The 26,262-nt window shown below is 39.6% G+C and overlaps 1 protein-coding gene across 5 annotated transcripts; it reads right to left on the bottom strand.

Moving 5' to 3' along the window:
* Positions 1–992: 992 nt before the first annotated feature.
* On the bottom strand, positions 993–25,344 carry slc6a4a (solute carrier family 6 member 4a). Of its 5 annotated transcripts, none has more exons than XM_044353708.1 (16): positions 25,329–25,344; positions 22,849–22,931; positions 18,710–18,824; positions 12,398–13,311; positions 10,972–11,106; positions 10,217–10,439; positions 8,268–8,406; positions 7,225–7,359; positions 6,934–7,037; positions 6,715–6,842; positions 6,464–6,576; positions 5,533–5,664; positions 4,954–5,053; positions 4,508–4,608; positions 3,831–3,998; positions 993–2,489 (listed from the first exon to the last, which is right to left on the bottom strand). In XM_044353708.1, exons 4-16 carry the CDS (start codon positions 12,867–12,869, stop codon positions 2,415–2,417), a joined length of 2,025 nt encoding a protein of 674 aa, XP_044209643.1. In that variant the 5' UTR covers positions 12,870–13,311; positions 18,710–18,824; positions 22,849–22,931; positions 25,329–25,344; the 3' UTR covers positions 993–2,414. The 5 variants fall into 5 exon arrangements, with proteins under 5 accessions (XP_044209643.1, XP_044209641.1, XP_044209642.1 ...); XM_044353706.1 differs by lacking the exon at positions 25,329–25,344 and adding an exon at positions 23,505–23,928; XM_044353707.1 differs by lacking the exon at positions 25,329–25,344 and adding an exon at positions 23,511–23,928.
* Positions 25,345–26,262: the final 918 nt, after the last annotated feature.

Genomic DNA, 26,262 nt, shown 5'->3' with positions numbered 1-26,262 from the left:
TAGTTTCTAGATAGATGCGTTTATTTCTACACATTGGAGTAGATTCAGATCACCCAGATGCAAAACTGTTTTGCTTGGGTCTGTCTGAGCAGAGAGTGACATAAAAGGCCAGAGATTTTAAGGGTTAGTTAGCCCAAAATCACAAAAAAGGCACAGTATTTTCACTCAGAAGTCGTGCCATCTACTATTTTGATAGTTTCAATTTATTTTCTGCCTTTCAAATATAAAAAAAAAGCAATAACGTATGATTGTTTGCATGGGCGGATATCACTGGAGGTAAGGATGAAATCAGATGAGCTGACCCTTTAAAGGGCTGCCACTGGATACACAACACATCAGACTTTTCTGTTTTACGTTTTCCCAGTAATAAGTGACATGTGTGAAGTGTTTACACTTGATTTAATTTTATATTAAACATTTTTCCGTCTTCACAATATCCCATGTCTGTTTTTGGATGTGTTACATGGCCTACAAGTGTATTTTCAAAATTCATTATGTGCGTGAGTTCATGTTCCTGACTGGATAAGTGTGTTGACTGTTTTCATAAATATAACAGACTTTATTTGTCCGAGGGTTTTCAAACAAGTATCAAATACTGTACAACACGAGACCAACACATGAATAAAAGAATCACCCAACAGATGCTAGAGGTTATTATTTATTTCCATATATCTTTATTATCTGTTATTTCCCATATATTTATATATCTTTAATCTATACAGGTGTATTTCTCAATACAGTCTTTTATTGACATACATAGATTTTACATAAGCTTGAGAGGTACGAGAGAGAGAGAGAGAGAGGCAAGAGGGAGTTTACTTCCTTCATAGGATATTTTGGCAGTTAACAAGACAACAGGAGATCACATCACAGACACACACACACACACACACACACACGCACACACACGCATTTGAAGTACAGTATACACACACATCACGGCATGCACACATAAAGGGGCTGAATACCTCTAAACCTTTTTGATCAACTACCCATACTGACACTCGTACTGTGCGTGCACCAACATACTAACCGAGGTGCACACACACTGACACACAAGTACTAAACACACACACACATTCACACACTCATGAGAGGAGGAGACAGGTATTCACAGGATAGATTACACCAATACCAGACTGACTAGTAAATACACATGTACTCGCCATATTTTAACTCCTGCTCCTACATACACACAGATACATACACTCTCTCCCTCACATACACACACACACACACACACACAGGCACATGTGCATACACACACACAAACACACTAATTTTTGGTAGAAAGTAAAGAGCAGTAACGTTGACTTTCAGACTATGACATTGGAAATGTTATTAGCTCTGATCCATATTTGGTTTCTATTACTGATAGTTATGCAACATGACCGCAGAGGACAGAATGTCATTGTGATTAAACAAAGACCATCAACACTATGCAACATAATAATACGTCATATCGAAGTGTGGAAAATGACAGCAATGATACATTATGAAATAAATACACATCTTATATTGCAGTTATAGAATGAACAAACATGGTTGGTTCTGTCATTGATCCATTTTTTTTTTTACTGGACATTATAACAGTCTTTGTTTTACACACACGCACACACACACACACACACACACACACACATACATACATGTCACTACCAGACAATGCTTCACAGTGTAAGGGAACTCATTGCAAATCTGTCCTCCATCCAAGATGCCAACAAATAAACACAGTCAACACCTAGCATAACACAACTACGATATTGAAACATCTTTAGAAATATAAACAGAACAGATATCATATATTTGGCTTCAGTAACAGATGTAAAAAGATACCTGAATTTTGCTACATATCAAGAATGCATAACTTAACAGCATAATATGAAAATACAACCATAACAATTATGTGTGGATTGAAAAGGTAACTATCTGGGCTTTCCCCAACTGAAATCATTACAATGTGCAGTATATCCAGTTTGAAAGCATATTATATTGTCTACATGAACACTGATTGTATCATACTTTATATAATTGTATAAAATATTTGTACGACTGTATAACCTGAAGAAAGGGGTGGTCACTAAATAACTTAGGTGCCACTTTTTAGTGGAAAAAAAAAGAAAGAAGATGCGGATACTGAAACTACATTCTGGGGTTTTGCACCAGAAAACTGCTGCAAAACTGAACCAACATCTGGAACTAAAACCAAGCTAAACTAAACTACTGCGGCCTGGCTCCACCTAACTCCACCTCTATTTCTAGATTTTGGTGAGAGAAAGATGAACAAGTGTAGGAGATGTACGAAAAGAGGCAAAGACGGTGAAAGGTAGCCCCCTTGTCCTGTAGTTTTGCAGTGTGACCAGAAGAGGGCGCTCTAGGTAGCTAGAGTGGCACCTTCGTTGGTCAGGATTTGGTCAAACTGCGTTGGTGACAATGAAGTCTCTGTGTTGGTTACTGCTGGGCTCTGGAGTGATGCTCTTTAGCAGACGCTGTGAATACAAAGAGAGAGACACACAGAGGGGAAGATAAGAGACATAAGATACACAAACATACCACTTTCACTGGAAACAAATTACAACACAGGTTCAAATATGCTTGTGCTGTTAAAATTATTACAGTAAAATTCAAGTATATTAGAGAAAAGATCCATAAACCCTCTGAAAATAGTTATAAAACTAAATCAAACATTTAAAGACAGTATGAGGGCAACATGTGATGTCCAGTCATGCTATTCAAACTGATTATGAGCACCATCTCCAACACAACCTGACTTGATCAAAAGATTGTATGCTGCAGAATGAGGTGAAGAAAACAAACAAACGCCCCGGTTCTGTTACAAAGAGACTCTCATCTATCCCCTGGCGTTACATGACCACCGCCTCTTTTCACACGTACAGTATGTGCACACAAAAACACAAAGTCTGTATGTTGACAATGTGTGTCAGTGACATTGCATGCCCTGGCAGCATTGTCAATATTGGTCAAACGCCAAAGAAGACCTGTCCACCAGCCTCTATGATGTCTCCCTCCCTTCTGACAGCTCTAACACAGGGCTTAACAAGAAAATAATGATGAGAAGAAGATGTTTTGTATTTGTATTTATTATGCAAAACAGCATACTATAGGACAAAGAGCAAATACACCCTTAAAAGATGCTCAGAAAGCAACAAAGGTAAGATACAGACAACTAAAATCTGTATCTTGAATAAGTTTGCAGGAGTAGTTTTACTAATGATGCTGATATGATGAGCTTTAGTTTGTCAGACATTGTGTTGTGATGCTAAAACGCTGCTGATGGCATGGTCTCCTTTAGTTCTTAGCTTTTATCCTCTGATCTGGCAGCTCACATATATATTACATTTGAGCGGCCTGTGTGGATTTGGGTGCACGTGTTAGTACGTGTGTATGCATCATCAGGTGATGCCCTACATGTATACGTGAGTGTGTGTATATGTAAGAACTGTGGGGCATGGTGGTTGTCATGGCTTTTTTTTTTTCCTCACTAATCTCTGGCCTGTGCTTCCTCCTTGTTCCTTTGATCCTGATGATCTCCAGTCATGTGTTCACAGGAGGGGGGGAAGACCCTGACAGTGCATGTGAGACGGTGGGAGGACAAAAGAAACAGAGGCAACCCCTGTCGTTGGAGAAGTGTCAGTGAGAGAATAACAAAGGTCAGGAGAGGATATGGGTGAGAAGGACAAGGACGGAACAAGAGAAGATGTGGGGAAAATGAGCAGTGCCATATAGAAAATAGACGTAGCTAATCTCTAATGTGAAGAAAAGAAAGGGAGAGAAACTGAAAGTGGGGGAAAATAAAGGAAACACTGTACCTGTTTGAATGTGCCTTTGGCATTAAGCAAGTGGTAGACCATATAAGCAGGCACGCAGATGAATGAAGACACCCCGATGCAGTAGCCCAGGACGGTGGTCCATGGCGGGTATTGGTAGTGGAACAATTTGACCTCTGGAGGGAAGGCCAGGAAACTGATGATGATGAACTGGAGAATGGGAACAAAACCAGAGATCAGATAAAACAAGAATCAAACATCAGGATAAATATGCAACAACTCTCCTGAAAGTTAAGAAAGTTCAGTCAGCCAACTCACAAGGAGTAGATCATTATTTAAATGTAGAATATGGAGAGCATTAGTGTTTGGCGTCTAGGCTCTGACCACATCGCTCTCCCCAAGGAAACATTGATCTCACACAGCAGGGAGTAGGGAGTGACAATACTAACTTCCCCTGTAAGGGGAGATAGACTCAGAGCCTACAGGTGGATGCAGGGGTGGAGGCACAGAGAGTATGGCGTGTGTGGAGCTCCAGTTGGGCTGCCTGAACTAGCTTACAAGTGCTGCTTCATTTAAGTAAATGACAGCTGCTCCAAGTTCTGTATCTTCAATTGTATCAGCTGTAATTTCAGGTGCTTCTACCAGCTTTTGACACAAAGTGGAACTCTTTTAAGTGTGTTTACATGACTTGTGTGTATGTGTGTGTACATGAGCCTCACCAGCAGAAAGCAGGGGCAGATGGCCACCCAGCAGACCCTCCAGAAACCACCCGGGTAGAAACCAAGCATGAGCTGGACGTCATTACAGAAACGGTTGGTACCTGGAACACACACACAATCACTACAAGGTCCACAATATCATGATTATTCTAAAAACAATACCGTATAAACTAATCAGAGATATTATGCAGCACCAACGAGGAGGAGGGCATCTTTATCTCCTGACTAAAACTACACAGACACAAAGAGCTGAGGAGGTTAATAAGTTAGTACCATAATTCACAAAATTTGTCAGTGTGGGATCAAATTCAGCTAAAGGGTTTTCTTCACTTCAGGAGTTCATTTTTTGTCACACTTTCCCATCTTCATCACCACCACCATTGCTGTCAATAAGGTCACAAATGATCATCATCATCATTACAATTACCATCACGCCTCAAACTTACCGTAAAACCAGGAAACGGCGATGACTTCGAGCAGGACCACAGTGATGACTGCAGGGCCTGTGGCGTACTCTTCAAACAGCTTCACCACAAATGATCCTCCCTGAGAGAGGAGAGAGAGAGGAGGAATTTCTGAAAAGCTATTCACTAATTGCTCTCATGCAAGAGGGTTTCCTCTACAAAGTCTAAGACAATGATTAGGCTAATATGTTGTTTTATGACGCAGTGACGCATTAGTCACTACCTTACTTAGTGAGGGTTGGAGATAAACGGATTACTGAGGATGCTCTAATCTGATTTCAGCTAATTATTAGCTGCAGTTCATTACATTACCTGAAATAAAACAGTTAAATCTAGAATACTTTTAACAATATGAGTTTTTTCATTGGTTTATAATATATTTGAATGGAAATTGAGGATGTAAGACATTGGTACAGTAGATTGGAGGTAGTTTTGAATCTAAAAAAATAAATAAATCAACAAATAATAGTCCATAGACTTTACTGATAGGCGTGAGGATTGAGAATGATGTTGACATTTTGATAATAACCATATAATAATGATTTTTTTTTTTTTACTTACATATGTGAGTGTGGAGAGAGCGCCGAGGTAGCAGACACACACAAGGCCGAAGACAAACCATTCTCGTCTCTTGGCCAGGATATGAGGGAACTCATCTAGCATAGCTGTGATCACCCCCTCCAACCCTGCAAACTGCAGAGATGAATACACAAAGATATAAGCAGAGAACTCATCAGAAGACAAAGAAAACTCAAAAGGGCAGCATTAAGGCTGTGGAGAAACTTGCCATTTATCTTGGCGACATATACTGCTACTGTATGTATGATTTCTTAGATATAAATGTTATCAAGATGTTGCTAATCAGCTGTTGTATCTGATCAATCCAGTAGTAGGATGACACCCATTCAGCAATCCCTAAAACCCTGAAGAAAAACATACTTCAGCCTTCAGAGAATCACAAAAAAAAAAAGAGAAAAAAAGAAAGTTTAGCTGGTACAACATGAATCCATGTACACTGTTTTTCAGTAATATCCTCAGTCATAAAAACGAAGGAGCATATAGCAACCCGGATGCAGATTCTACGCTGATTATCAGCACCTGATAAAAGCCTTACAGGTCTCTCCAGCTGGCTGCCGCAGAACAGATAAACACAGGCTTATGGAGACGAGATCGCCACACAACAGTGATATGAAAGTCCTATCACATTGTTTTTTCGTTGACTGTTATCCAAAACGAAACAGCAAGGACAAATAACACCTGACACGGCGAGTAAAACAGGCAAACACGAGTCAAACGGAAAAAGGCTTTTGAAAGGTAAATATGAATCCTGTTTCTAGGTGTGAGAGTACACACAAGAGCTGGGCACTGGGCAACAACAGTATCAGGTAGATTACAACAAGGAGAATGGGGCATGTGAGGATACATAAAACAGTCATCAAACAGAACATTGAGCGGGATGTTGTAATTTTTGTACCACAATGAATAAACTCACCGTGCTATCCAGACCCAACATGATGATCATGAGGAAGAAGATGATGGCAAAGAAGGTGGCGGCAGGCATGTTTGCTATGGCTTCTGCATAAATGATGAACAACAGACTGGGACCTGCAGAGAAAGAGTGACAGGCGGGTTGAAAGAGGTTTCACACCTGTTTTTTTTTGTAGATCACTCTGTCAGTTCAATCTAGTATTTTTTTTCCAACAATGTGAGACTGAGTAAAGAGTTGTTGGTGTGGTGTCCTACCAGCATCCTTTGCCACAGCATCCACATCCTGCTGCCTCATCTCAGCCATGTAACCCAGCACGGTAAAGATGACGAAGCCAGACAGAAAGCTAGTCAGGCAGTTCACAGAGCTGGTGACCAAAGCGTCTCTGAAAAGGAGCGAAGGGAGTAACGTTTTAGACTTGCTTGCCGGGACTACTGGAATGTTTGTGGGATCATAAGTATGTTAAAATATCTCACTTGTAGCAGTTGTTGTGAAACGGGTTGTAGCTGGCAAAGGCAAGGAGCACGCCAAACCCAGGACCAAGAGAGAAGAAGATCTGAGCTGCTGCATCAATCCACACCTTGGAAAGTGTGGAAGGAAGGAAGGTTGGTGATGATGGTGAATGACAGGTGAAACAGAAACAGAGCAGGATTGGAGAAAATGATGTGTGGTAAGACAAGAGGTTTGTATAAAAATAAGATCAATATGAATATTTCAAACAAGGAGGAATCAAAGAATGCTTCGCTAGATTTTACCAACTGACTTACTGTAGTGCTGAGAAGTTTCTCCCAATCAGGTTTGAGATAGAAGACCACGCCCCTCCAGGCCCCCGGCAGAGTGGCCCCACGGATGAGCAACACCAGGAGGACCAGATAGGGAAAGGTAGCAGTCACCCAAACTACCTAATGCAGAAAAATAAATGATTTAGTTTTCTGTTGATGAAGTGTAGCTCAGTCATAGTGCTCATGCTCAATAATCACCAAACAGGAACACTTGCTACTACTGAAAACATAAAAAACAACCTATGCACTGGGAGATTTTTCTGGTTCTGCATATTTTTGAATTGTGTATAAATATAAGGACAATGTTAATTTATCTTAGAATATCACAGTGGAAATGTACATTGACATTACATTTATATTATAGATATTATATCATTATTATATTTACTAACTGCTGTAGATTATTATTATTATTTTAGGTTATTTTGCTGATATTTTGCCTTTATTGCATAGAAACAGTAGAGATACAGACAGGAAACACAAGACATAAAACAAAAGTCTTGGCCACCAGGATGCCTCTGTAGATATATATATTTTTAATTACAGCCATATGCTAATTGTGCAAACTGTTTTTGAATAAAAGAGCTACATTTGGGGCTGTAAAGACCACCACAGATGGAAGAGGACCAACACCAGCTAACGTACTGTACTATAAAGTATAAAGGCATCATACTGATCCTTTCTCTCCTTTCATTGCTTTGCCCCTTATCTGAGAGTTTTCAACATTAAACAGAATGTATAGACTAGAACTGTGCGGGGAAAAAAAGACAATAAAAAAAGATAATTTCCGATATTGGTCCATAAGGACTGCCTGGTCTTTTAGGGTTTGCTTTTTCAAACCACAAACCTTTTAACTTTGAGACTTCCTCTCTAACCAACTTTTCTGTCCATGATGATGAATGATAATGAGGGTGACGGATGAAAGCAGAACAACTGTTCTTCTCTCTGCCTCTCTGCCTCCATCAATCCATCCATCCATCCACTCTAACTGACACCCCCATCAGCCATGCAGGCGCCCCTTCAGTTACCTTTCCAGACGTCTTGACTCCCTTCCAGATGCTGAAGTAGACGATGGTGAAGATGAAGAGCAGGCAGAGGGCTAACTGCCAGCTGACAGAGCCCAGCTGATGCAGACCCGGGGAGAGGTGGACCTGCAACACCTGCCGACTGCAGAGAGGAGACAAGGCAGGAGGGAGGTTTGGGTTGAGAGGTGAGGTCGAGGAAGGATGCAAAGAGGAAAGACAAGGAACAGACAATGATGACAGGGTGACATTGCATGAAAGCAAAGAAAAGTAAAGGAGGGGAGACAGGGAGAGTTGTGGGAATCAAGGAAATGTGTAAGACATATCACAAAGTAAAGGAAGAGGAAAGGAAAGGGAAGGAAAAAAGGAAGGAGAAGAATGCAGAGAATAATACGTGACAGAGGAGATAAGAGAACGTAAGGATATAGAAGATAGAGTGGAGAGAAGGGATGTTGGAAAATTGGGAAGTAGAGGAAATAACATACAAAGAAGGAGATGTGTCATAGAAAGGAACAGCATGAAATGGAGTAACACACAGTACAAAGAAGAGGAGGAACATGAAAAGTATGCAGGGAGTGAAGGACTACTGTATACAATTATGGTCCAATATGATAGTGATAGAGCCTAATCTCCTGACACATGACGCTGATAAACATTGTTAAATCAGCTGTAAGGGAGGTTCACCTAAGGAAAAAAGATGGAGAGACCAGACAAAACGATGCCTTGACTGACTTTAGGCCTGTAGTGATAACTGTATATGTATATAAACAATGTTTACACAAGCTAAAGTAATAAAAAAAAGCAATTCAAGGCAAAAAAGAGGGAGGCTGAAATGACAGTGAGGTTAACATCTGGTCACAGGTTAAGCACACAGAACTTGGGACGATAAAACACAGGCATGATTTATGTTGAAAACAGGAAATTCTGGCGCCAGACTGACTTGTGGAATTTGTTACTTTTAAACTTGTATTAGGAAAAGTCAACTATGGATAAACCCCAAATCTTTCTCAGTGGGAAGACATAGACACGGTCTATTGAGCAGATGATAAGACTGAGCCTTTAGAGTTGACTTTAGAGTCCCAGAACAGTCAAGAATAAAGAAGACATTGTTATGACATAGCTATGGTTTTAAGTTACAGTAATAATAATAATAAAAAAAAAAATCCTACTTGACTGTATTGACTACCCCCATTTACATCCTGGCTGTCTCAGTTAGTCACTGTGTAAGCTGCACGCTAAATATTTCTTAATACTTCGAAGAACATGCTGTAATGAGTTGTAGTTTTTCTCCGTTTTTTTTTCACACTGTTGCAACTGCAGCTATTTCTCTCTCCCTCCTTATCTCTTGCCTCTCTCACCCTCCACCTGCTCCTTTAACTTAAAGGAGTAATTCATATTCTGGCTAGTTCATTTAGAGTCACATGATCATTTTCTAGTTTGTTGTAATATCTATTTAAACACAAATTGTTATAGTCAACAGAGAAGTGAAAGAATCAAAGCTGGCAGTAAAGCTTTACTACTTTTCATCATTTCATTTAATAATAATTCTACACGCTTTTGGATGACTGACTTAACTGACCCTTGATTTTCTGCATATTAACACGGATATACAGTAGACTGTTCAGGTTATTTTTATAATATATCAGCTAAATATTGCATCTATCTGTGAGTTGTACTTCTACTAGTATGTCACACCTACATCACTCCTGTCCTTTCAACCATCTCAGATCAGATCATCAGCTCATAACATTGGCAAAATATAGTGATTCTTACGCTAAAATGCTGTCATGCCTTCACAATCAGTCCGAGGGATGGTGGTAAATCTGTCAGGGCTCTTAAACACCAGAAGCAACCCTGTAATCGCTCCCTGGAAGCCATCCTCCCTCCTTCGCTCGATATCTCCCTCCTGTGTAACTCTCCCCCTACGCCTCTACATCTGACTTACATGCACTTACGTATAGAACTCCTCGGCGGGGGAGGTAGAGGAGTTGGTCCATGACACATTGTGGTCGGTGGACATGTAGCGGTTGCAGTTGGCTGTGTTCCAGTAGTTGTTGCAGGTAGTCCAGGGCAGGGTGGACTGGAACGACGATAATAGGTAGTACAAGGCCCAGGCCATGATGGTGTTGTAGTAGAAGGCGACGTAGAGGGCTATGATGCAGATGGCAAAGCCTATGCCTGCATGAGTGGAAAAAAGTAACACAAAAGTACAAGAGTTAAGAAAATGTATGTAGTATGTATATTTTATTCAAGTTTTTTGTGTGTAGTATTTGACACCAGTCACTCACTCCACCAGACATCAGTGGTGTTTTTAAGCTAATTCAAGTTCCTATTGGGTAATTGGGTGACATTTCCAAAGAACAATAATTTACATACTATCAAATTTCTGAGCATCTGGCATTTGGTGTAGAAATGTGACAATTTCCATAACAGAGAGTTAGTGCATCTCACTAGATGTACAAGAAGCTAGGAAAGCTCTTCAAGGCAACTGTACTGAGGGGGGTGAGGAGGTTAAATGAGCTGTCTCTCAGACTGTTGTCCCGTGAGCTAGCTGATGGCTTGACACTGTCCTTCTTCGTCTTCTCTGTTTTTCTCTTACTGCCAATTTTCTCTCATGTTCTCTTCTTTCCCCCCCCTTTTTTTTTATCCAAGCTATTGCTATTAACTGATTCCTCCCTCTGTTCTGTTCTCTTTCCACTCCCTCAGTTACCTTTGAAGATGGGACAGATGTGTTTCCAGATGGAGATGCAGCCGCTGCGGTGGAACTGGCCGAGAGCCAGCTCCATGTAGAAGAGAGGCACACCTCCAAACACCGCCATCAACAGGTAGGGCAGCAAAAAGGCACCTGGACAGAGACATTGGGGGACATGGGGACAGAGGTAATTTGGTGGTAAGAAATGAGTAAGGGGGAAAGGAGAACAAATGCGGGGTTGGATGTGGGGAGGAAGAAAGAGTGGGAGAAGTGATTGGAAGAAAGAAAGAGTTATGTAAGAGCGGTAAAATGTCAATTACACTCATGAGAAATGCTATGCTTTCACGCTCCATCTGTAATCTCAGTAGTCTTCTCTATAACTCACAGCCAACAGAAGAACATTAAAGAGCACTCTGTAAAAATCATTAAATATTGTGAGCACCTCATAATTTAAATAACCCTGCTCCATTCAAAATCAACAGTGCATGTGTTCCCAGTTTCATATCACTGCATTTAGAGTGTTTATCTCTACAATGACATATTAGGACTACTGCAATGTTGGCTTTACTTTTGCGAAGGGAGGACAGAGCTCCTATTTATACTCTGTGACATGTAAATGTACAAAAATGATGAAAGGAGAATTAAAGGCCAAACACTGAGAAACAGAAGAGCAGCAGGACGGCAACCAGGTCCTTGGACTCTAATGTGCAGAGTTCAATAACACATCTCTCTTTCTTTCTTTCTATCTGATTATCAACTTATTTTATGTGCATGCGGGTGGGTCGGTGTGTACACGCGTGCGTGTGTCTCTTTGTGACATGAAAGCAAAGATAAGGGTTGATTGAGCAGCTGCCTGGGAGACAGGTTATTAAGCAAGGAGAAAGAGACTGAAGGCGTTCTCATAAAAACCACAATTAATACTGTTGCCTCTATCAAGTGTCTTCCAGTCCCCATCTCTACCTCGCTCCGTGAGACACACACAGAACACAGGAAATTGCAAAGATTTTATTATTGCAAATTCAATAAAAGTGGAAAGGGAGGCCCTGTTTGCTGCTAGGTGAAGATCGTGTAGTAACAGAGCACAGGCAGACCACACAGACTCTGAGAAAACATACAGTAGGCTTAGTTGTTTGTAACTTAGACTATGCAAGAAATGAGCAAAATCACAGGCTATTTATAGACAACTTTAACTCTTGCACTCCTTATAGGTCTGTGCATCTTATTTTAGGCACCCATGATGCAGAAATGATCAGAGATGCTCTCCATCAAACTCCATCTTTAATGATGGAAATTGCTGCAATTCAAACCATAAAAGACCCTTTTATTCTTTCTAATCCCTGAAATCCTGTTTACTCTAGCATGAGATCTCATGTACCCTCATCTCCCACCCATCCCACTCCTTATCTCCCTCTTAAGAGGGAGATAACATCTTTTGCCTTCTCACCTCCTCCGTTTTGGTAGCAGATGTAGGGGAAACGCCAGACATTTCCCAGGTCCACGGCATAGCCGATCACAGAGAGCAAGAAGTCCATCTTCTTGCTCCAGGTTTCTCTGGGCCTCTCCAAGCTGGTTTGTTGGACCACCAGAGTCCTGAGGCCTCCCAGTGGCACAGAGGACCCAGTGCCACCTGCTTGTCCAGAGGCTGTACCCCCAGAGCTAGCTGCAGTCCCCGGTCCCTCCCTGGGGCTCTGAGGGGTGGATGTTGTGAAGCCATTGGACACCTGCTGTCCAGAGCTGGAGGTCAGACTCTTGGGTCCTCTCTCTGCCAGACCGTCAGACAGCATCAGTCTACCATTTTCTTGCTGTGTCTCCTCCTCATCTCCCCCCACCTCCTCTCTCGCTTTGTCCCTCTCTCCCTCGTTCTCCCCTTTGTCCATTGTCAACATGGTCGTCATCATCATATCTTTTGTCTCCATTGGGTCGTGTGGATGTTGGTGTTGGCGAGGTGGTTAGGGGTGGAGAGAGGTTCTCAGTGATGTTGAAGGGAATGTGGCACTGTTGCTGTCTGATATGGTGCCCATGAGGGGAACAGAAGAGTTAGGAGAGCGAGGGAATAGTGCAGTGACGGTGTCGGGACAAATCTGGCAAAAAAAAAAAAAAAAACTGTCCTTCTTGGACAGGTAAGGAGATGGGGAACAGGAGGCCAGAGCTAAAAAATGAGAATGGGGCCAGAATGAGGGGACGTGTGTGTATGTGGAAGAGGACTGAAATGAGTCTGTTCAGCAAGAAGGAATAGGAGCAGACTGCTAGGACACACAGAGGAGGGTATATGGGGAAGACAGATATGTTGGAACAGGATGTGGCCACCAGAAGAGTTACATGAATTTTGGATCTTCTCCACAAACTGTTTGAGACGCTCTGCAACACAGACGACAGACAGACAAAGTGTTAGTCAGCTTTAAATTACTTTTCAGTGACCTTATAAAATTTATAAAATTAGTTTTTCTGTGTTTCTGTATGCTGTAAGTGTTCAGATTATGACAATGAAATATGTCTGAGCTCAAATGTCAGGTCTTGTCTCTTATGTTTTACCAACAGTTTACAATAAATTGGGTGACAAAAACAGACATTAAGGAAGATGTAAAGTGTTCTTGAATGTCCAAAAAAGAAGTGTACAAATTGGGGGGGGATTGTGCTGGGACATGTCGATTTACTATCTTATTTCACGCTACGTCTCAGTTGCATAACCTGCTTCAGTGCTTATCTGATCAAAGCCATATAATGGGGAGAAATTAGAGACTATACACAAGCACCGGCAAGAAACACAAGAGAGAAAACCTCAAAAGATAGAAGACAAAAGTGGAAATTTTGACATGTGATGATAATGAAGTTCGTTCATTTTGATTATTACCACAAGCAACATGTGTCAAATAAGTTATTTGCTCAACAGGTTTGTCTTCTGTTATTGTATATAACGGACCACAGATTAGTAGTAGTGAAAAATATAGATTATTTTTATGTTTTATTCAGCGCTTGAAAAGCAGATTTTTACTTTTTCACTTTCTCTTTAACTAGGACAAAATTAGACATAATTGTTATTTCAAATTCTATTAATAATATTATTTCAGTCAATTTAAATGATATGGACAGGAATAAAAAAATTCTGAATTAAATGCCCATATTTAATTATTACATACTGTACAGTTAATAAAATTTAGACAAAGGACCTCCTGTATATAAGTGTACATGAAATAAATCTTTTACACTGACAACAAATTACACTTTAGAGTATAGTCATTACATTTTCAAGAGATAATTCACAAATACCCAATATACAGCCTAAAATGCTATCACATGAGTAACCGGTCAAATTGAGAGGGCCGTTTAAAAGCAGATTCGATTGTTTAGAGTGTTAGCTCAATTAGTAATGAATGCCAGAATGTAGGAAGACTCAATTTACATGGAATGCCATTATCTTAATTAAGAACGACTGTCGGGCAGTTTTACACGGCACGACATTCACTCCACACTAACATCTGACTACCACACAACCAAGATCCTGTCATGTACCTGAACTCTGAGGAAGAAGACAAACACTGGCTCACCTTCCGCTCAACACAAACACTTTTTTTTTTTTTTTTTCCCCACACAAACCACACTTTTAATTCCTGTTGAAAGCAATCATAAGCTTTTAATCACAACAATGACTTCATTTCCTTCTGAATCCTCATGATTAAAGTCTGAGAGAAGTACACTGCAGTCCTTCTGGTCTGACAAGTACAGTTTAAGATGCTTTAGAAGCTTAAACATGTGGGAAAGCTGACAATTGCTACTTGACCGGCGATGACTAAAAAGAAACGTGAGGATAAAGTGAAATGTGCATTCACTTCAATCTACAAAAAAAATGACATAACTGAAAAATATCTTCTCAACAACAGTTTCAACAGTTATCCATCCAAACTCTTAATGTATTCACTGTCACACTGTCTTGCAATAGAATGTCAAGAAAAAACATATACTGATGAATGATTTGGTGAAATATTAAATCTGACCTGCATGTGCAGACACACTTAATCACAGCTGGTTACATAGGCAGTTCATAAAGTTAATTAAGCTATTATTAAAAGACCAACACAACAGAATAATACTGTGATACATACTTTAAAGTCAATAGTCTTTACTGGAAATAAATAATGATATTTTTCTCTTTTACTGTTCCACTAAGTAGAGTTTAATAAAGGGAGAGTATGAGGATAACATTTGAAAAGCGATAGGCTCAAAAAGGAAATGTGAGAAAAATACCAATGTGCCTTTATAAACCAACCCAAATTAAAAATAAAGACACTCTTTTGAGCCATTTGTTACTTTACTAAACTTAAAGTAACCTAAAGTTCAGAAAAAGCTAAAGCCACTTTTGATAAAAATAAACTAAAATGAACAACAAATGTAAAGGTACAGACACCAGTAGTATTTTTTGCCTGTTCACATGCATCCATACGTTACCTTCTGAGATGGTAAAGGATGACAAGTATAACCTGTGGCAGCTGAAACATGCACAAACAGCAGCAGCAGCAACTTCTACCCCAAACTTCGAGAATCCTGTGGTATTACAAAAACTTGCCAGAGAAACAGCGTGCACTAGCACATCAGGACACCGTGTTTGCCCATTGAGCTCTCAAACCTCTCTCATTTCTCTCTCTCTCTCTCTCTCTCTCTCTCTCTCTCTCTCTCTCCCTCCCTTGTTGTCCCTCTCTCACCACACACACACACTTACACACATGCCACGCTCGGAGACGCACAGCCGCGCAGACCTATGCAGAGATGCATGCGTTCTGACAGAAGATACTGGATAAACACAATGCGAGCTCAGACATGCACACTTTGAAGTTTGATTAGATGTGTATAGTGACAATACAGCAATAATTGACTACGGTTCAGGTTTTTTGACACACTATGGTCATGGCTGAGCTCTCACACACACCAAGACACACACACACACACACACACACACACTTTGCAGCCAGGGGAAGTCCTACCCTTGAGTTGTTCTGTGGCATTGTGGGGCTCTGTGTCAGGGTGCTACTTGATATTGCCTGTCTTGTGCATGCACACACACACACACACACACGCCCTGTTTCCCCTTAACTAGTTACGCTTTCGCATTGCTCTCATCCTTCAATCTTGAATCAATCCTGATTTTTTTTTTTATCCACTACTTTTCAAGTTCTTTCCTGGTGTCATCATTGTGCACACCTGCCATGGAAAGATTAGACTTCTGCTGCTTTGACCCCTGTTTCCCATCATTTTTGAGTCCTGTTCTGTTTTCTTCAGACCGGCAGTTTATTTGGATATATTCCTATGTCTGCATTTCATTTAGATGTCCAAGGATAAGGCATTTTCCTCAAATAATGCTTTGAAGGAAAACAACAAAGACATTCTGTTATTTTTTCATGCATTTACTACTGTAGCTGTGTTCACAGTCAAATTGGCTACAGAGCTTCGGTGATAAAAGACAGCTACTTTCTGTGCTCTTAACATGCTGCACGCGCTACATTAGAAAAGTGAGCTTGCTGCCTGTGTTACTACAAGGCAGACAAGTGCCTGAATCATCTTTCTGTACTCAGTGCAAGGCTGCGGTAGTGCTGGGCAGCTCCCCAACTCCATGTAGCCAAATTTGCCTCTGTACCTAAACTCCCACAGGTTACTGCTGCAATTTTTCCTGCTTAAGTAACAGTTAAAAATATAGGTATTTTATATATAGAGAAAAAATAAGATAAAACTGCTACAAGAGACTCTTTTTTTTCAACAGTCAATATTCAGCTTTAAAGAAAGTCAAGAAATGCAAAAAAAAAAAGAACAGAAAAAAACTTTGCAAAAGCAGTCCACAACTCCCTTATATGTACGTGTTGTACTTTAACTTCAGTTCATGTGTGTGTCAGGTAGACACATGCATGCAAAAAAACTTTCTCACACATACTAATGTTGCATAAGCTATATTTGCAATCACATGCTTGAGTAATCCTTATTGTAAAATGCTGCATGAGTAATTAAACCATATTTCATGAAGGAATCTAAAAGACCCCTGTGATGAACAGTCTATCAGCTCACGAGCTTTCGCCTCTGAAATCCCCATGAGATCCCATAGGGTGCCTGCTCAGTGTATCTTTCACCCTAAAACAACTCATAAAGCTTCGGGCTGTGTGCCAGCTTTTGTATCCTAGCTGTTTTTAAACACGGACCAACACCCCATAGTCTGGGGTATAGACGTCAGGAATGGTTGAGTAAAAATAATGTGCTTATCAGACTCTGCTCTGGCAACTCTCAGGGGGTTTCCTGAATAGTTTTGGACTGTGGACAGATGTAGACTTCCATTTCTATTAGCCAACTTTCCTTCTTTGTTAGATTTAATCTCCATCTATCTAACTGTCGCTAATCATTGCCAAAGATTCATAGAGTCATTGCCAAAGATTTGAGAGTTTTAAATAGTCAGATAATGACATATAGATTGATATTGATGTTGACAACATTCTTGATAAGGATCCCACATTTACACACTAAATTATCTAAAACATGTCTGTTACTATCAGAAGCATAAGAAATCATTAAATGTATAAAAACAATAAATTTGATAAGAAGACAATAAAAGAGAGAAGGAACATTTCTCCTTTGGCCAGCTCTTGAGGCATGCCTGATCCAAAAATGGTTACTTTACTTTTTATTAAATTTACCAGTTTAATTGAGCTGCTTTAAGAAAAAAAATCAGGCAAAAAAGACCAGGGGTCCATTTCACCAAAGAGATTTGTGAGCACTGCTTGTACGCAGGTCACATATGGTGGCTGTGCCCTGTTTCAATGATTGTTACTCGCAAATTGCAGATGAACTTGTGAGTCCTATAGTCCTCTCACATGCCCATGCATGGGTCACAAGTATGATGTTTCTTTTGATTAGTCAAACATGTCAACATTAACACAAGAAGAAATTATCTCATGTTGCAGGTCGCAGCTTGCATGTTGCAAATTTGGTGAAATTTGGCCTCAAGCTTGAAGTGGGGATTAAAAGTTTTCTATCCTTTTTCGGAATCAGCTTTTGAGGGCAGATGGCGGTTTGATGGTAATAAAGACCATCTTTCAACTGGAGAACTTAGGTTCAAGCCCCTCTGTCAAGAAACATCTGCCCTGCTGAAGTGTCCTTGAGCAAGATGCTAGATTCCTAACAGATTGCGACAGACAGTGATGCACTGTAGCTGACCCTGCCCTCTGATTATGCTGGAACAGCTTGAGGAAAGTTTTACAGTATTTATTACCAGCTGCCTGATATCATTTCAAATATTAAATCTTCAAATGACAAAACCATATGACTGATGATTGAGTTTATTTTATCATATTAAATTTAGTCTTTATCTATGAGAGATTACTGTTTTTAGATAAACTGTAGAACGTAGCTAATTGTTTAAATGAAGTATTTTGTAATAGTGTATAGTTTTTTGAACAGAAATATTTACAATATATTAAACATCCTCTCCTAATATTATGCAGATAGATAACTGTGAGGGAAATTTACTTTATTGATTGTTTCACTTGATTCAGTAGTAATGTGCTTTCACTCAGAACACCCATGCAGGTGCCATGACAAACACACAATCTTACTCACACTGTCTCACTAACTCATACACACACAAACACAAACTCACTAAAACATTTGCTCACACACAAAAAGCAAAGTAGCACTCTCTATCATGGACACAAACATGCATGCACACATACAGAAGCAGCAGAGAGAGAGAGAGAGAGAGAGAGAGAGAGAGAGAGAGACCAACCTGAGAAAATCATTTATGAAATCCTTGTTTTGTTCCATATGTCTTCTCCTGTGCTCCACAAGTGTGGCCTATAGTTTCCCGTGCTCACTCGACATCATGCCAACTTGGACCCCGGCTAATTGAAAAATAAACAGTGCAGATAGACATAGGAGGAGAAAACCAGTAAGTGCATTGGGTTGCTAGCGTGAGCACCACAGTGCTGCCACATCTGCACAAACAACACTTAACTAGTCTTATAGTACTTAAAGGAAACTACTCCCAGGAGAAAAGGAAAAGACTTTTGATAAGTAGAAATGCAAACACAGTTTGTGGCAAATTGTCAAGACATGCACAGTAACCTGTCCTGAAGTCAGGATTTACTTCCATTTCCTGTCTTGTGGTTGCATAAGAACTTGGAAAATGTGGGAAATGTTAATGTGGGCATTATTGAATTATGCCCCTTTGGCTGTTATGTGACTGTGTAATACTGTTGGCCAAGTCAGGCACCCAAGACAGCTCTGAAATACACAAACAATGGCTTATCTCAGCAACCCTGCCTTCTAGAAATCACCTTTATGTAAAGCTAATTTTAAAGCAATGCTGCCCATATTATGTATCATTAAAGTAATGAGAAAATGTTAATTAACATATGTGGCAAGTTGCAAAATGTAGCATTTAATCACTTGAAAAAACATAATCCAGGTATCAATTATTTGTGACAAGGTTGCTGGGAAAACAAATTAATACTATTTAACTGTAATTTCTAGTATGAGGGTTGACAGTAGTCACCATCAACACAGCCATGTCACTGTCACAACCAACAGATTAACTCAAACATGTGTTCATGCAAGTACCAGGAAGAGAGAAAGTACAGTACAGGACATTCTGCAACCCATTCAACTCTCCCTTGTTGTAAAGCTGCTGTGTACTTTAGTAGTTGCTGTGGTTTACCATCATTACTTTAGTTTTTGTTGTACTCACCCCCCGCCATGTTATTATTATTATTATTATTATTCCCAGTCCAATCACCATCTGGCCTATTGTCTTGCTTTCCAAAGTCAGAGTTCAACATCGATTCTTCTGCATGTAGATCTCTGAGGAACATTATTATAACATATCCCTTCATCCTAGTCTGTACCTCTAATCTCCTCAGTGTTTGAGCTCAAACATGAAATTACAATCCAAATAATCCTATAGTGACAAGCGGTAATCTGGGAGGCACGTAAAGATGCATCAAGCAGAATACATTACCCACAAGCACAATGAGGACTTCTCTACCCACCGAGCAATTCTGATTATGATTAATGACAGCTTTCTGCAAATATTGTCACATTCTCATTTGTGTCTTCAGTTTTGAGACCAAATGGTCCGAAATAAATGATGTGAGTGTTACTGACAGAAGACGCAGGGATGTTTAAACTGTTCATACCTTTCTATAAGAAACTGATTACTTAATTACTGTAAACTCTCTTTTAATGACTCAAGTAAATGAAGGACTCTCTAAATCCATCCTCTTCATCAAATGTTTTCTGATCACTATTGGTTTTGAGCAAAAGACCCTTTTCACGGCAGAAAATTTGACTTTTCAAAGCAGAAAAAGCAGAGGTGACGTTAAAGATGGCTGCATTCCATTTAGTGCACGCTCACTCACTGACACCGTTTACTCAGACAAGTAATGCGATGAAGCTGTTGTTAATGTGTTATTATTTACAACTGTTCTTTTCTTGCTTTGACAAGTCAAAATGTCTGCCATGAAAAGGGTCAATATCAGGAGTCAAATATGAATCCATAAATTCTTTGCAGGTGTTTCTTCTCCTTTTATTCTACATGGACATGACAACATTTCAACGTCAAATGTGGAGCATTTGAAGAAGTCCTGTCCTATGGTGTGGGTTTTTAACTGTAATTTTGACTTTATTATCATTGTCATTAAACCTCATAATTTGAAAACAAATGTTTTATCATTTTCAAACCAAGTGGCCAAAGTTTGACTGAAGCAATATCACCTACCTGAAGTCAACTTCATCAACTCACAGCTGAACAGTTTGGAGTATTCAGACACAGAATTTCTGAATCTTGACCCCCAATACTCAGACATTTGTGTTTATTGGTGTAGTGATACTCAAGAGATTGTTGAAATTGAGGACTTGTGTATACTGAGCAGTGCTGATCATGATCAGGCATAAGATATGAAGATACAGCTGATTTACTGTCTTTCCATCTCACCTAATTCATTTGCATGTCTTGATCAGATGGACAATATTCTGTTAATAGACCAAGACAAAGGCATCAAAAACAGACTTCTTTTACATAACATGGAGATTAGATCAGCTTTGTAGACGATGAAACAGAAAATATGTTTTGTATAAAACTTGGTCGCCAAATGATTTGACCAAAAACAACTAAACTATATGCTTTAAAATCATCTGGATGCAAAAAAAGATGTTTGTTGATACATATAAGGTGTTGAAAGTGCAAATTTCAACTTGCCTTTCCTTTGATGGCAGTATATGGCTTTCTGTATGTGCCAGTTTTCATTAAAAAGTAGTTTTCATGGGGTGTCTGGTTAAGATGCTTACAATAATATGGTCACAACATCCCTGGTTTGATAGCAGGGGACTTTTGTTTCATGTCGTCCACCTCTGTCTCTTCATCATCATCCATAAAAATTAGTTGTCATAGAGAAGAAAAGGGTTTTTTGGGCTGCCACAGACACACAACTTCAGGCTACCGCAGACTGCTAGACTGCAATACAACTACCCGCCAAAACAAGGGCACCAGCACACCATGGGGGCTTGACCTCTTATCCGTTAATTTCTGATTTAAAACCCTCTCTGGGTCAAGCTTGGGATGGACCAGCACCCTCCAGCTTCACTACACTGACGTGTAGCCACTAAAAATAAAGACAACCCATAGGGTGTCCAAGCACAGATTACAGGCTCTCGCTGTTCACCATGACGACAAGGGCTAAAATACTACAGGTTCAGCAGGAGACTCATGGGCAGCACATACAGAAAACATTACATAATTATATTGTATTGGTCAGAAGCAATAACTTTTAAGCTAGAAAAAGTAGTTTGAAGTTCAGAAGTCACTGACACAAATCTCAGTTTCTTGATTGGACCTTTAATACGCATTTTCCAAAATGTCATCCTTGACACAAACTCTAAAAACATCACAATTCTTAATAAGCAAACCAGGCAATGAGACCTAAAATGGACAGAGACAGAAAAACTATCAATATTCATAGAAATAGTTCATCTGAAGGCAAGACGGAAATATGTAACTGTTTCTGGTGTCAGGTGATGTTGAAATGCATTTGGCATTATGGTGCAAACGGCCTTACACTCGGGATGTGATGCTTAGATGTGAGAGTGAGATTGTACGCAGCATCGGAGATGTTGTAATGGACAGATATTTTCGAGGCAAATATATGTTGATGACAAAACCTCACAGTCTGCAAGTCCAGGTTCCATTTAAAAAATGTCTGAGAAATGACCTGTTGGTGATTGAGAGTTATGGCTTGTGTTGTGTTAATTATTTGTGGATTTCATGAAAACAGAATGGCTTCATGCCCACATTTTGTGTGCTCAAGTGAACAGTGGGAACTGACCAGTGAAGCAGTGCCAAATAATACAAACACAGCATTTGAGAAGTTATAGCTGCACACAATCCTTCATTCAGTCTAACTAGACAGATATAAAACCAAACAACAGTTGGCATTGTGTGTATAATACCATAAATTTGGATTTGGTCTTATATTTGTGCATATCACACATTTCAAGTTATACTTTAAATCATGAAATATCCCTAATTAAATAACTAATCCCAAAATCTGGAAGTTAATTTGTTTCCCAGATCTGACAGATTATAGCAAGTCCAATTCAAAATCCCTGGATGTTATGGAAATAATACAGATGAGGCCTTGAAAAAAATTAAACAACACTCACACTGAAACCCCCCCCCTCCCGCCAACCACCACCACCTCTCACCTAGTAAGGAGTGTATTAGTGGCTTGCACACACATCCTCCACAGATGGCTATCACTATACTTTTAGAGCTGAAAATTGATTGGAGTAAACAGTAATTGTATATCTGTGTAGATGAACCTGCTGGTAATAAAATTATGTGCTGTAAAAAGACCGGCAGTGTGGTCTTACCTTGATATTTTTAGCAAGACAGCCTGCGTTGTCCATGGAGCGTCTGGTCGTCCAGTGTCCAAGACATCGCCTATCAGTGTAGTCTAAACCCAATCACACAAATCACACATGCCTGGGTTTACAGAGGGCCGTATTCTGCTCTGCCTGGCTTAAGACACAAACACTCATACTCGAGCATGCATGCACACACTCACACACATGCTGTCACCCAAACACACACACACACACTCTGAGCTTTAGCAAAGGATCCTTGCCTCTAATCCAAGACTCCTTGATGCATATTTATAAGAGGGCCAAACAGGAATAAGAGCAGAACACGGAAACAAGTCACATAATGTGGAAGATCAACAAGGTGAAACATTAACAAGTGTGTGTAAGAGAGATTATTTAAGTCTCAGCCTGTCTGTGTCCTGGTGTAACTAACCCATTTACAGCCACCTGCAACTTACTGGGCCACAAGGCACCCTGCCAGGTACAGTAATACAGTCGGTCTACTTAGCCTTTATTGTGTGTTTGTGTTTGAGAGAGAAGAGAGGGAGAGAAGTGAAAGAGATATAAAAGAGGGTGGCCCAGGTTCAGACACACATTCTCCGTCATGTTGTCATTAAATAAATAGTAATCACTGTGCCCTCTTTCCTTCTGTCTCATCTGCTCACACACACCCAGCGTCCAGTCTCTCCTTCTTGTTAAAAGCCAGCCTGTGCGAGTGTTGAACGTCATTCCAATCAGCATCAGCTGAAGTACTAGGTTAATCCTCATTGCAACACACACAAATCCACACAGAGGCACGCACACACACACACACACACACACACACATGCACACACAAACACAACTGAAAAGGGGAAGAAGAGAGAGAAAAAAAATGGAAGGGGATAATGAGACCAGGTGTGTGATGAACAGTCCTGCATGGTTCAACAGTGGGCTAATTCCTCCTGTCAACTACTAACAGCTGGACATGGAAACTATCATGAGACTCATTTTTTTTGACGTCAGGACTTGTACGTAAGTCGAGGCGGACAGGTTCAGAAGTTCACAATCCTGCTTTGTTCTGCATAACATACCTTAAAACATATCCACAATAAGCAGTTTGCCTTCACAAGGAGCAACACGTGGGGATATAAGCCTTTAAAACTGTCAGCCTATACTGGTTAAAAATACAAATACCAGTTATTATTATTATTTGAACACCTCTATGGACCAGCCTATAAGACTTTAAATAATCTTCAAATGTGAAATACTGACTGAAGCGGGTCTCAGGCAACAGGTCAGTGATAGGTTTGGGACACTGCCATGAGCAACAGCCATCAGATTTTGTGATGCTTATATTATAAATTGTTTTACATCCAACAGGATGGCAAGGTATGAGGAGAAGTGCTGGCATTGGTGAAGGAAGTATTAAGATATTTTTTTTATTTTTAGTAAAAGTACCAATACAGCAATGTAAAAATACTCCAGGACTTGCAGGACTTTTACAGTCAGTCTACTTGGCCTTCATTGTGTGTGTGTGTTTCAGAGAGAAGAGATGTAAGAGATATAAAAGAGGGCAGCCTAAGTTCAGTAAAAGTCCTGCATGAAAAATCCTACTTAAGTACATAAATATTATCAACTTGATGTAGTCAAAGTATTGCAGTAAAAGTAGTGGTTTGGTCCCTCTGACTGATATATTTTTATATATGACATCATTAGATTATTAATACTGAAGCATCAGTGTGTAGGCAGCATGTTACTGTTGTAGCTGCTGGAGGTGGAGCTAGTTTGAACTACTTTATATACAGTTAGCTAGTTTAGTCCAGTGGTTCCCAACCTAGGGGCCTGGCCTCTCCAAAGGGTCACCAGAGAAATGTGAGGGGTCATCAGATGATTAATGGCAGAGTAAAGAAGAAAAAACAAAGTTGTGATACACTAATCTTTTCAGTTTTTGGACTTTTTCTCTAATCTTTGATTTTTGGTGAAATGTTTAGAGGGAAAAATCACTATTTGGTGGAGCTGTTAACAACTCATAGACATCTGAAAAGTAACTAAAACTGTCAAATAAATGTAGTAGATAAGAAAGTACAATATGCAGCCTGCAGCTCTTTCAATCAATGCACTATGGCTGTTTCTGCTTCTACTTTTCATGTTTTAATAGTAGGGCCAACAAGTAGAAATTTAAGATACTGCACAAGCACTATACTTGAAATATTGTATTTATATGTTATTGTTTTTTGTTTTTTTTTAAAATGGTCTTCCTGTGATTTTATGCAAAATTTTTCATGTAAAGTAAAGCTGGTTATGGCCTGACCACTGGAGAGCAATCTGCTTTTAACAAATGAACTTCCAACTGAAGTGCTAACCGCTAATTCAGACACTGTTGAGGAATTCAGTAACTTTTTATAATACAAAACAAACTGTTTTTGTGCATTAACATCTTGTAGCTTGCCATTGACATGATAACAAACATTATAATGTTAAATATAATGTGCTGGGGACATACTAACCTTGATTTATCATCAGGAAATCATTGGAGTTGAGTGTTTCATCTGCTATGTCTTGTATAAGTGTGTAACTGATTTTCAGGAGATATAACATAAGCTGTTTAATTGTACTGAAGCTTCCTCTGTCCTGATTGGCTGACTGATGTCCACAGCTAATTAGGTTAAATGCACACACCTGTTACAGTTGCTGAAAGTGACTGCTCAGTGTTGCGTTACACTTAAAAAACCATTAGCTTTTATTGTTACTGAGCAAAAGGATTTATTGACCGATTGCAATCATTTCATGGGTGAATTACACTGTAAATTACTGTATGTTAGTCTTTCCTGAACAAGAAAAAACAAACTTTCATTTGAAAGTTAGCTGCAATTTATGAGCTGTGGTGGAGTATTTAAGTATTATCAGCAAAATCAATCAATCACAGGTGAAAGTACTCACTTAGAGAAAAATGCTTGTTACTTTTTTAATTACAGGCTAGTAGATTAGTAATAGGCTGCTTGACTTTTACTGTATAGTTGGTGTAATTTTAACGATTCATTAATTACATCTGTTCTACCTATGTCAAATCTATCGCTGCAAAGTAGCTGTCAAATAAGTGTGGTGGAGTGAAAAGTACATCTCCCTCTGACATGTGGTGGAGTAGATAAAAGCCCAAGTGAAGTACAAGCATCCCAAATTACTTAAGTACTTGATTAAATATACTTAGATGCATTCCAGTACCGGCTGCCAACCACAGATGGGAAAGAATTGCTGTTCCAAATGAAAACAAAAAATAGATGTTATTTGTAACCTTCATGTTGAATTCAATTAATGCAGCTCTTCACCATGTGTGGACCAAGTCAAACAGAATAGTAGTCTGTGCAAGACTGAGAAAACATAACATAGGACAGAGTCTAGAAATACCCTAAAAATTATATGTAAATAAGAAAAGGATGCTTA

The sequence above is a fragment of the Thunnus albacares genome, chromosome 6 (genome assembly GCF_914725855.1).
Source record: "Thunnus albacares chromosome 6, fThuAlb1.1, whole genome shotgun sequence".
In the NCBI taxonomy this organism is placed as follows: domain Eukaryota; kingdom Metazoa; phylum Chordata; class Actinopteri; order Scombriformes; family Scombridae; genus Thunnus; species Thunnus albacares.
The sequence above is the reverse complement of the archived record's forward strand: the minus strand, read 5'-3'. Positions and strand labels throughout refer to the sequence as shown.

Bases quoted from the DNA above. Each gene is read 5' to 3' on its own strand.
- slc6a4a (XM_044353708.1), bottom strand. From the start codon at position 12,869: ATGGAGACAAAAGATATGATGATGACGACCATGTTGACAATGGACAAA. The intron at 6,577-6,714 runs GTAGGACACCAC...CTTTCTCTGCAG, and splicing joins TGCTGTGGCAAAGGATGCTG to GTCCCAGTCTGTTGTTCATC. The intron at 3,999-4,507 runs GTGAGGCTCATG...CCCATTCTCCAG, and splicing joins TCTGCCCCTGCTTTCTGCTG to TTCATCATCATCAGTTTCCT.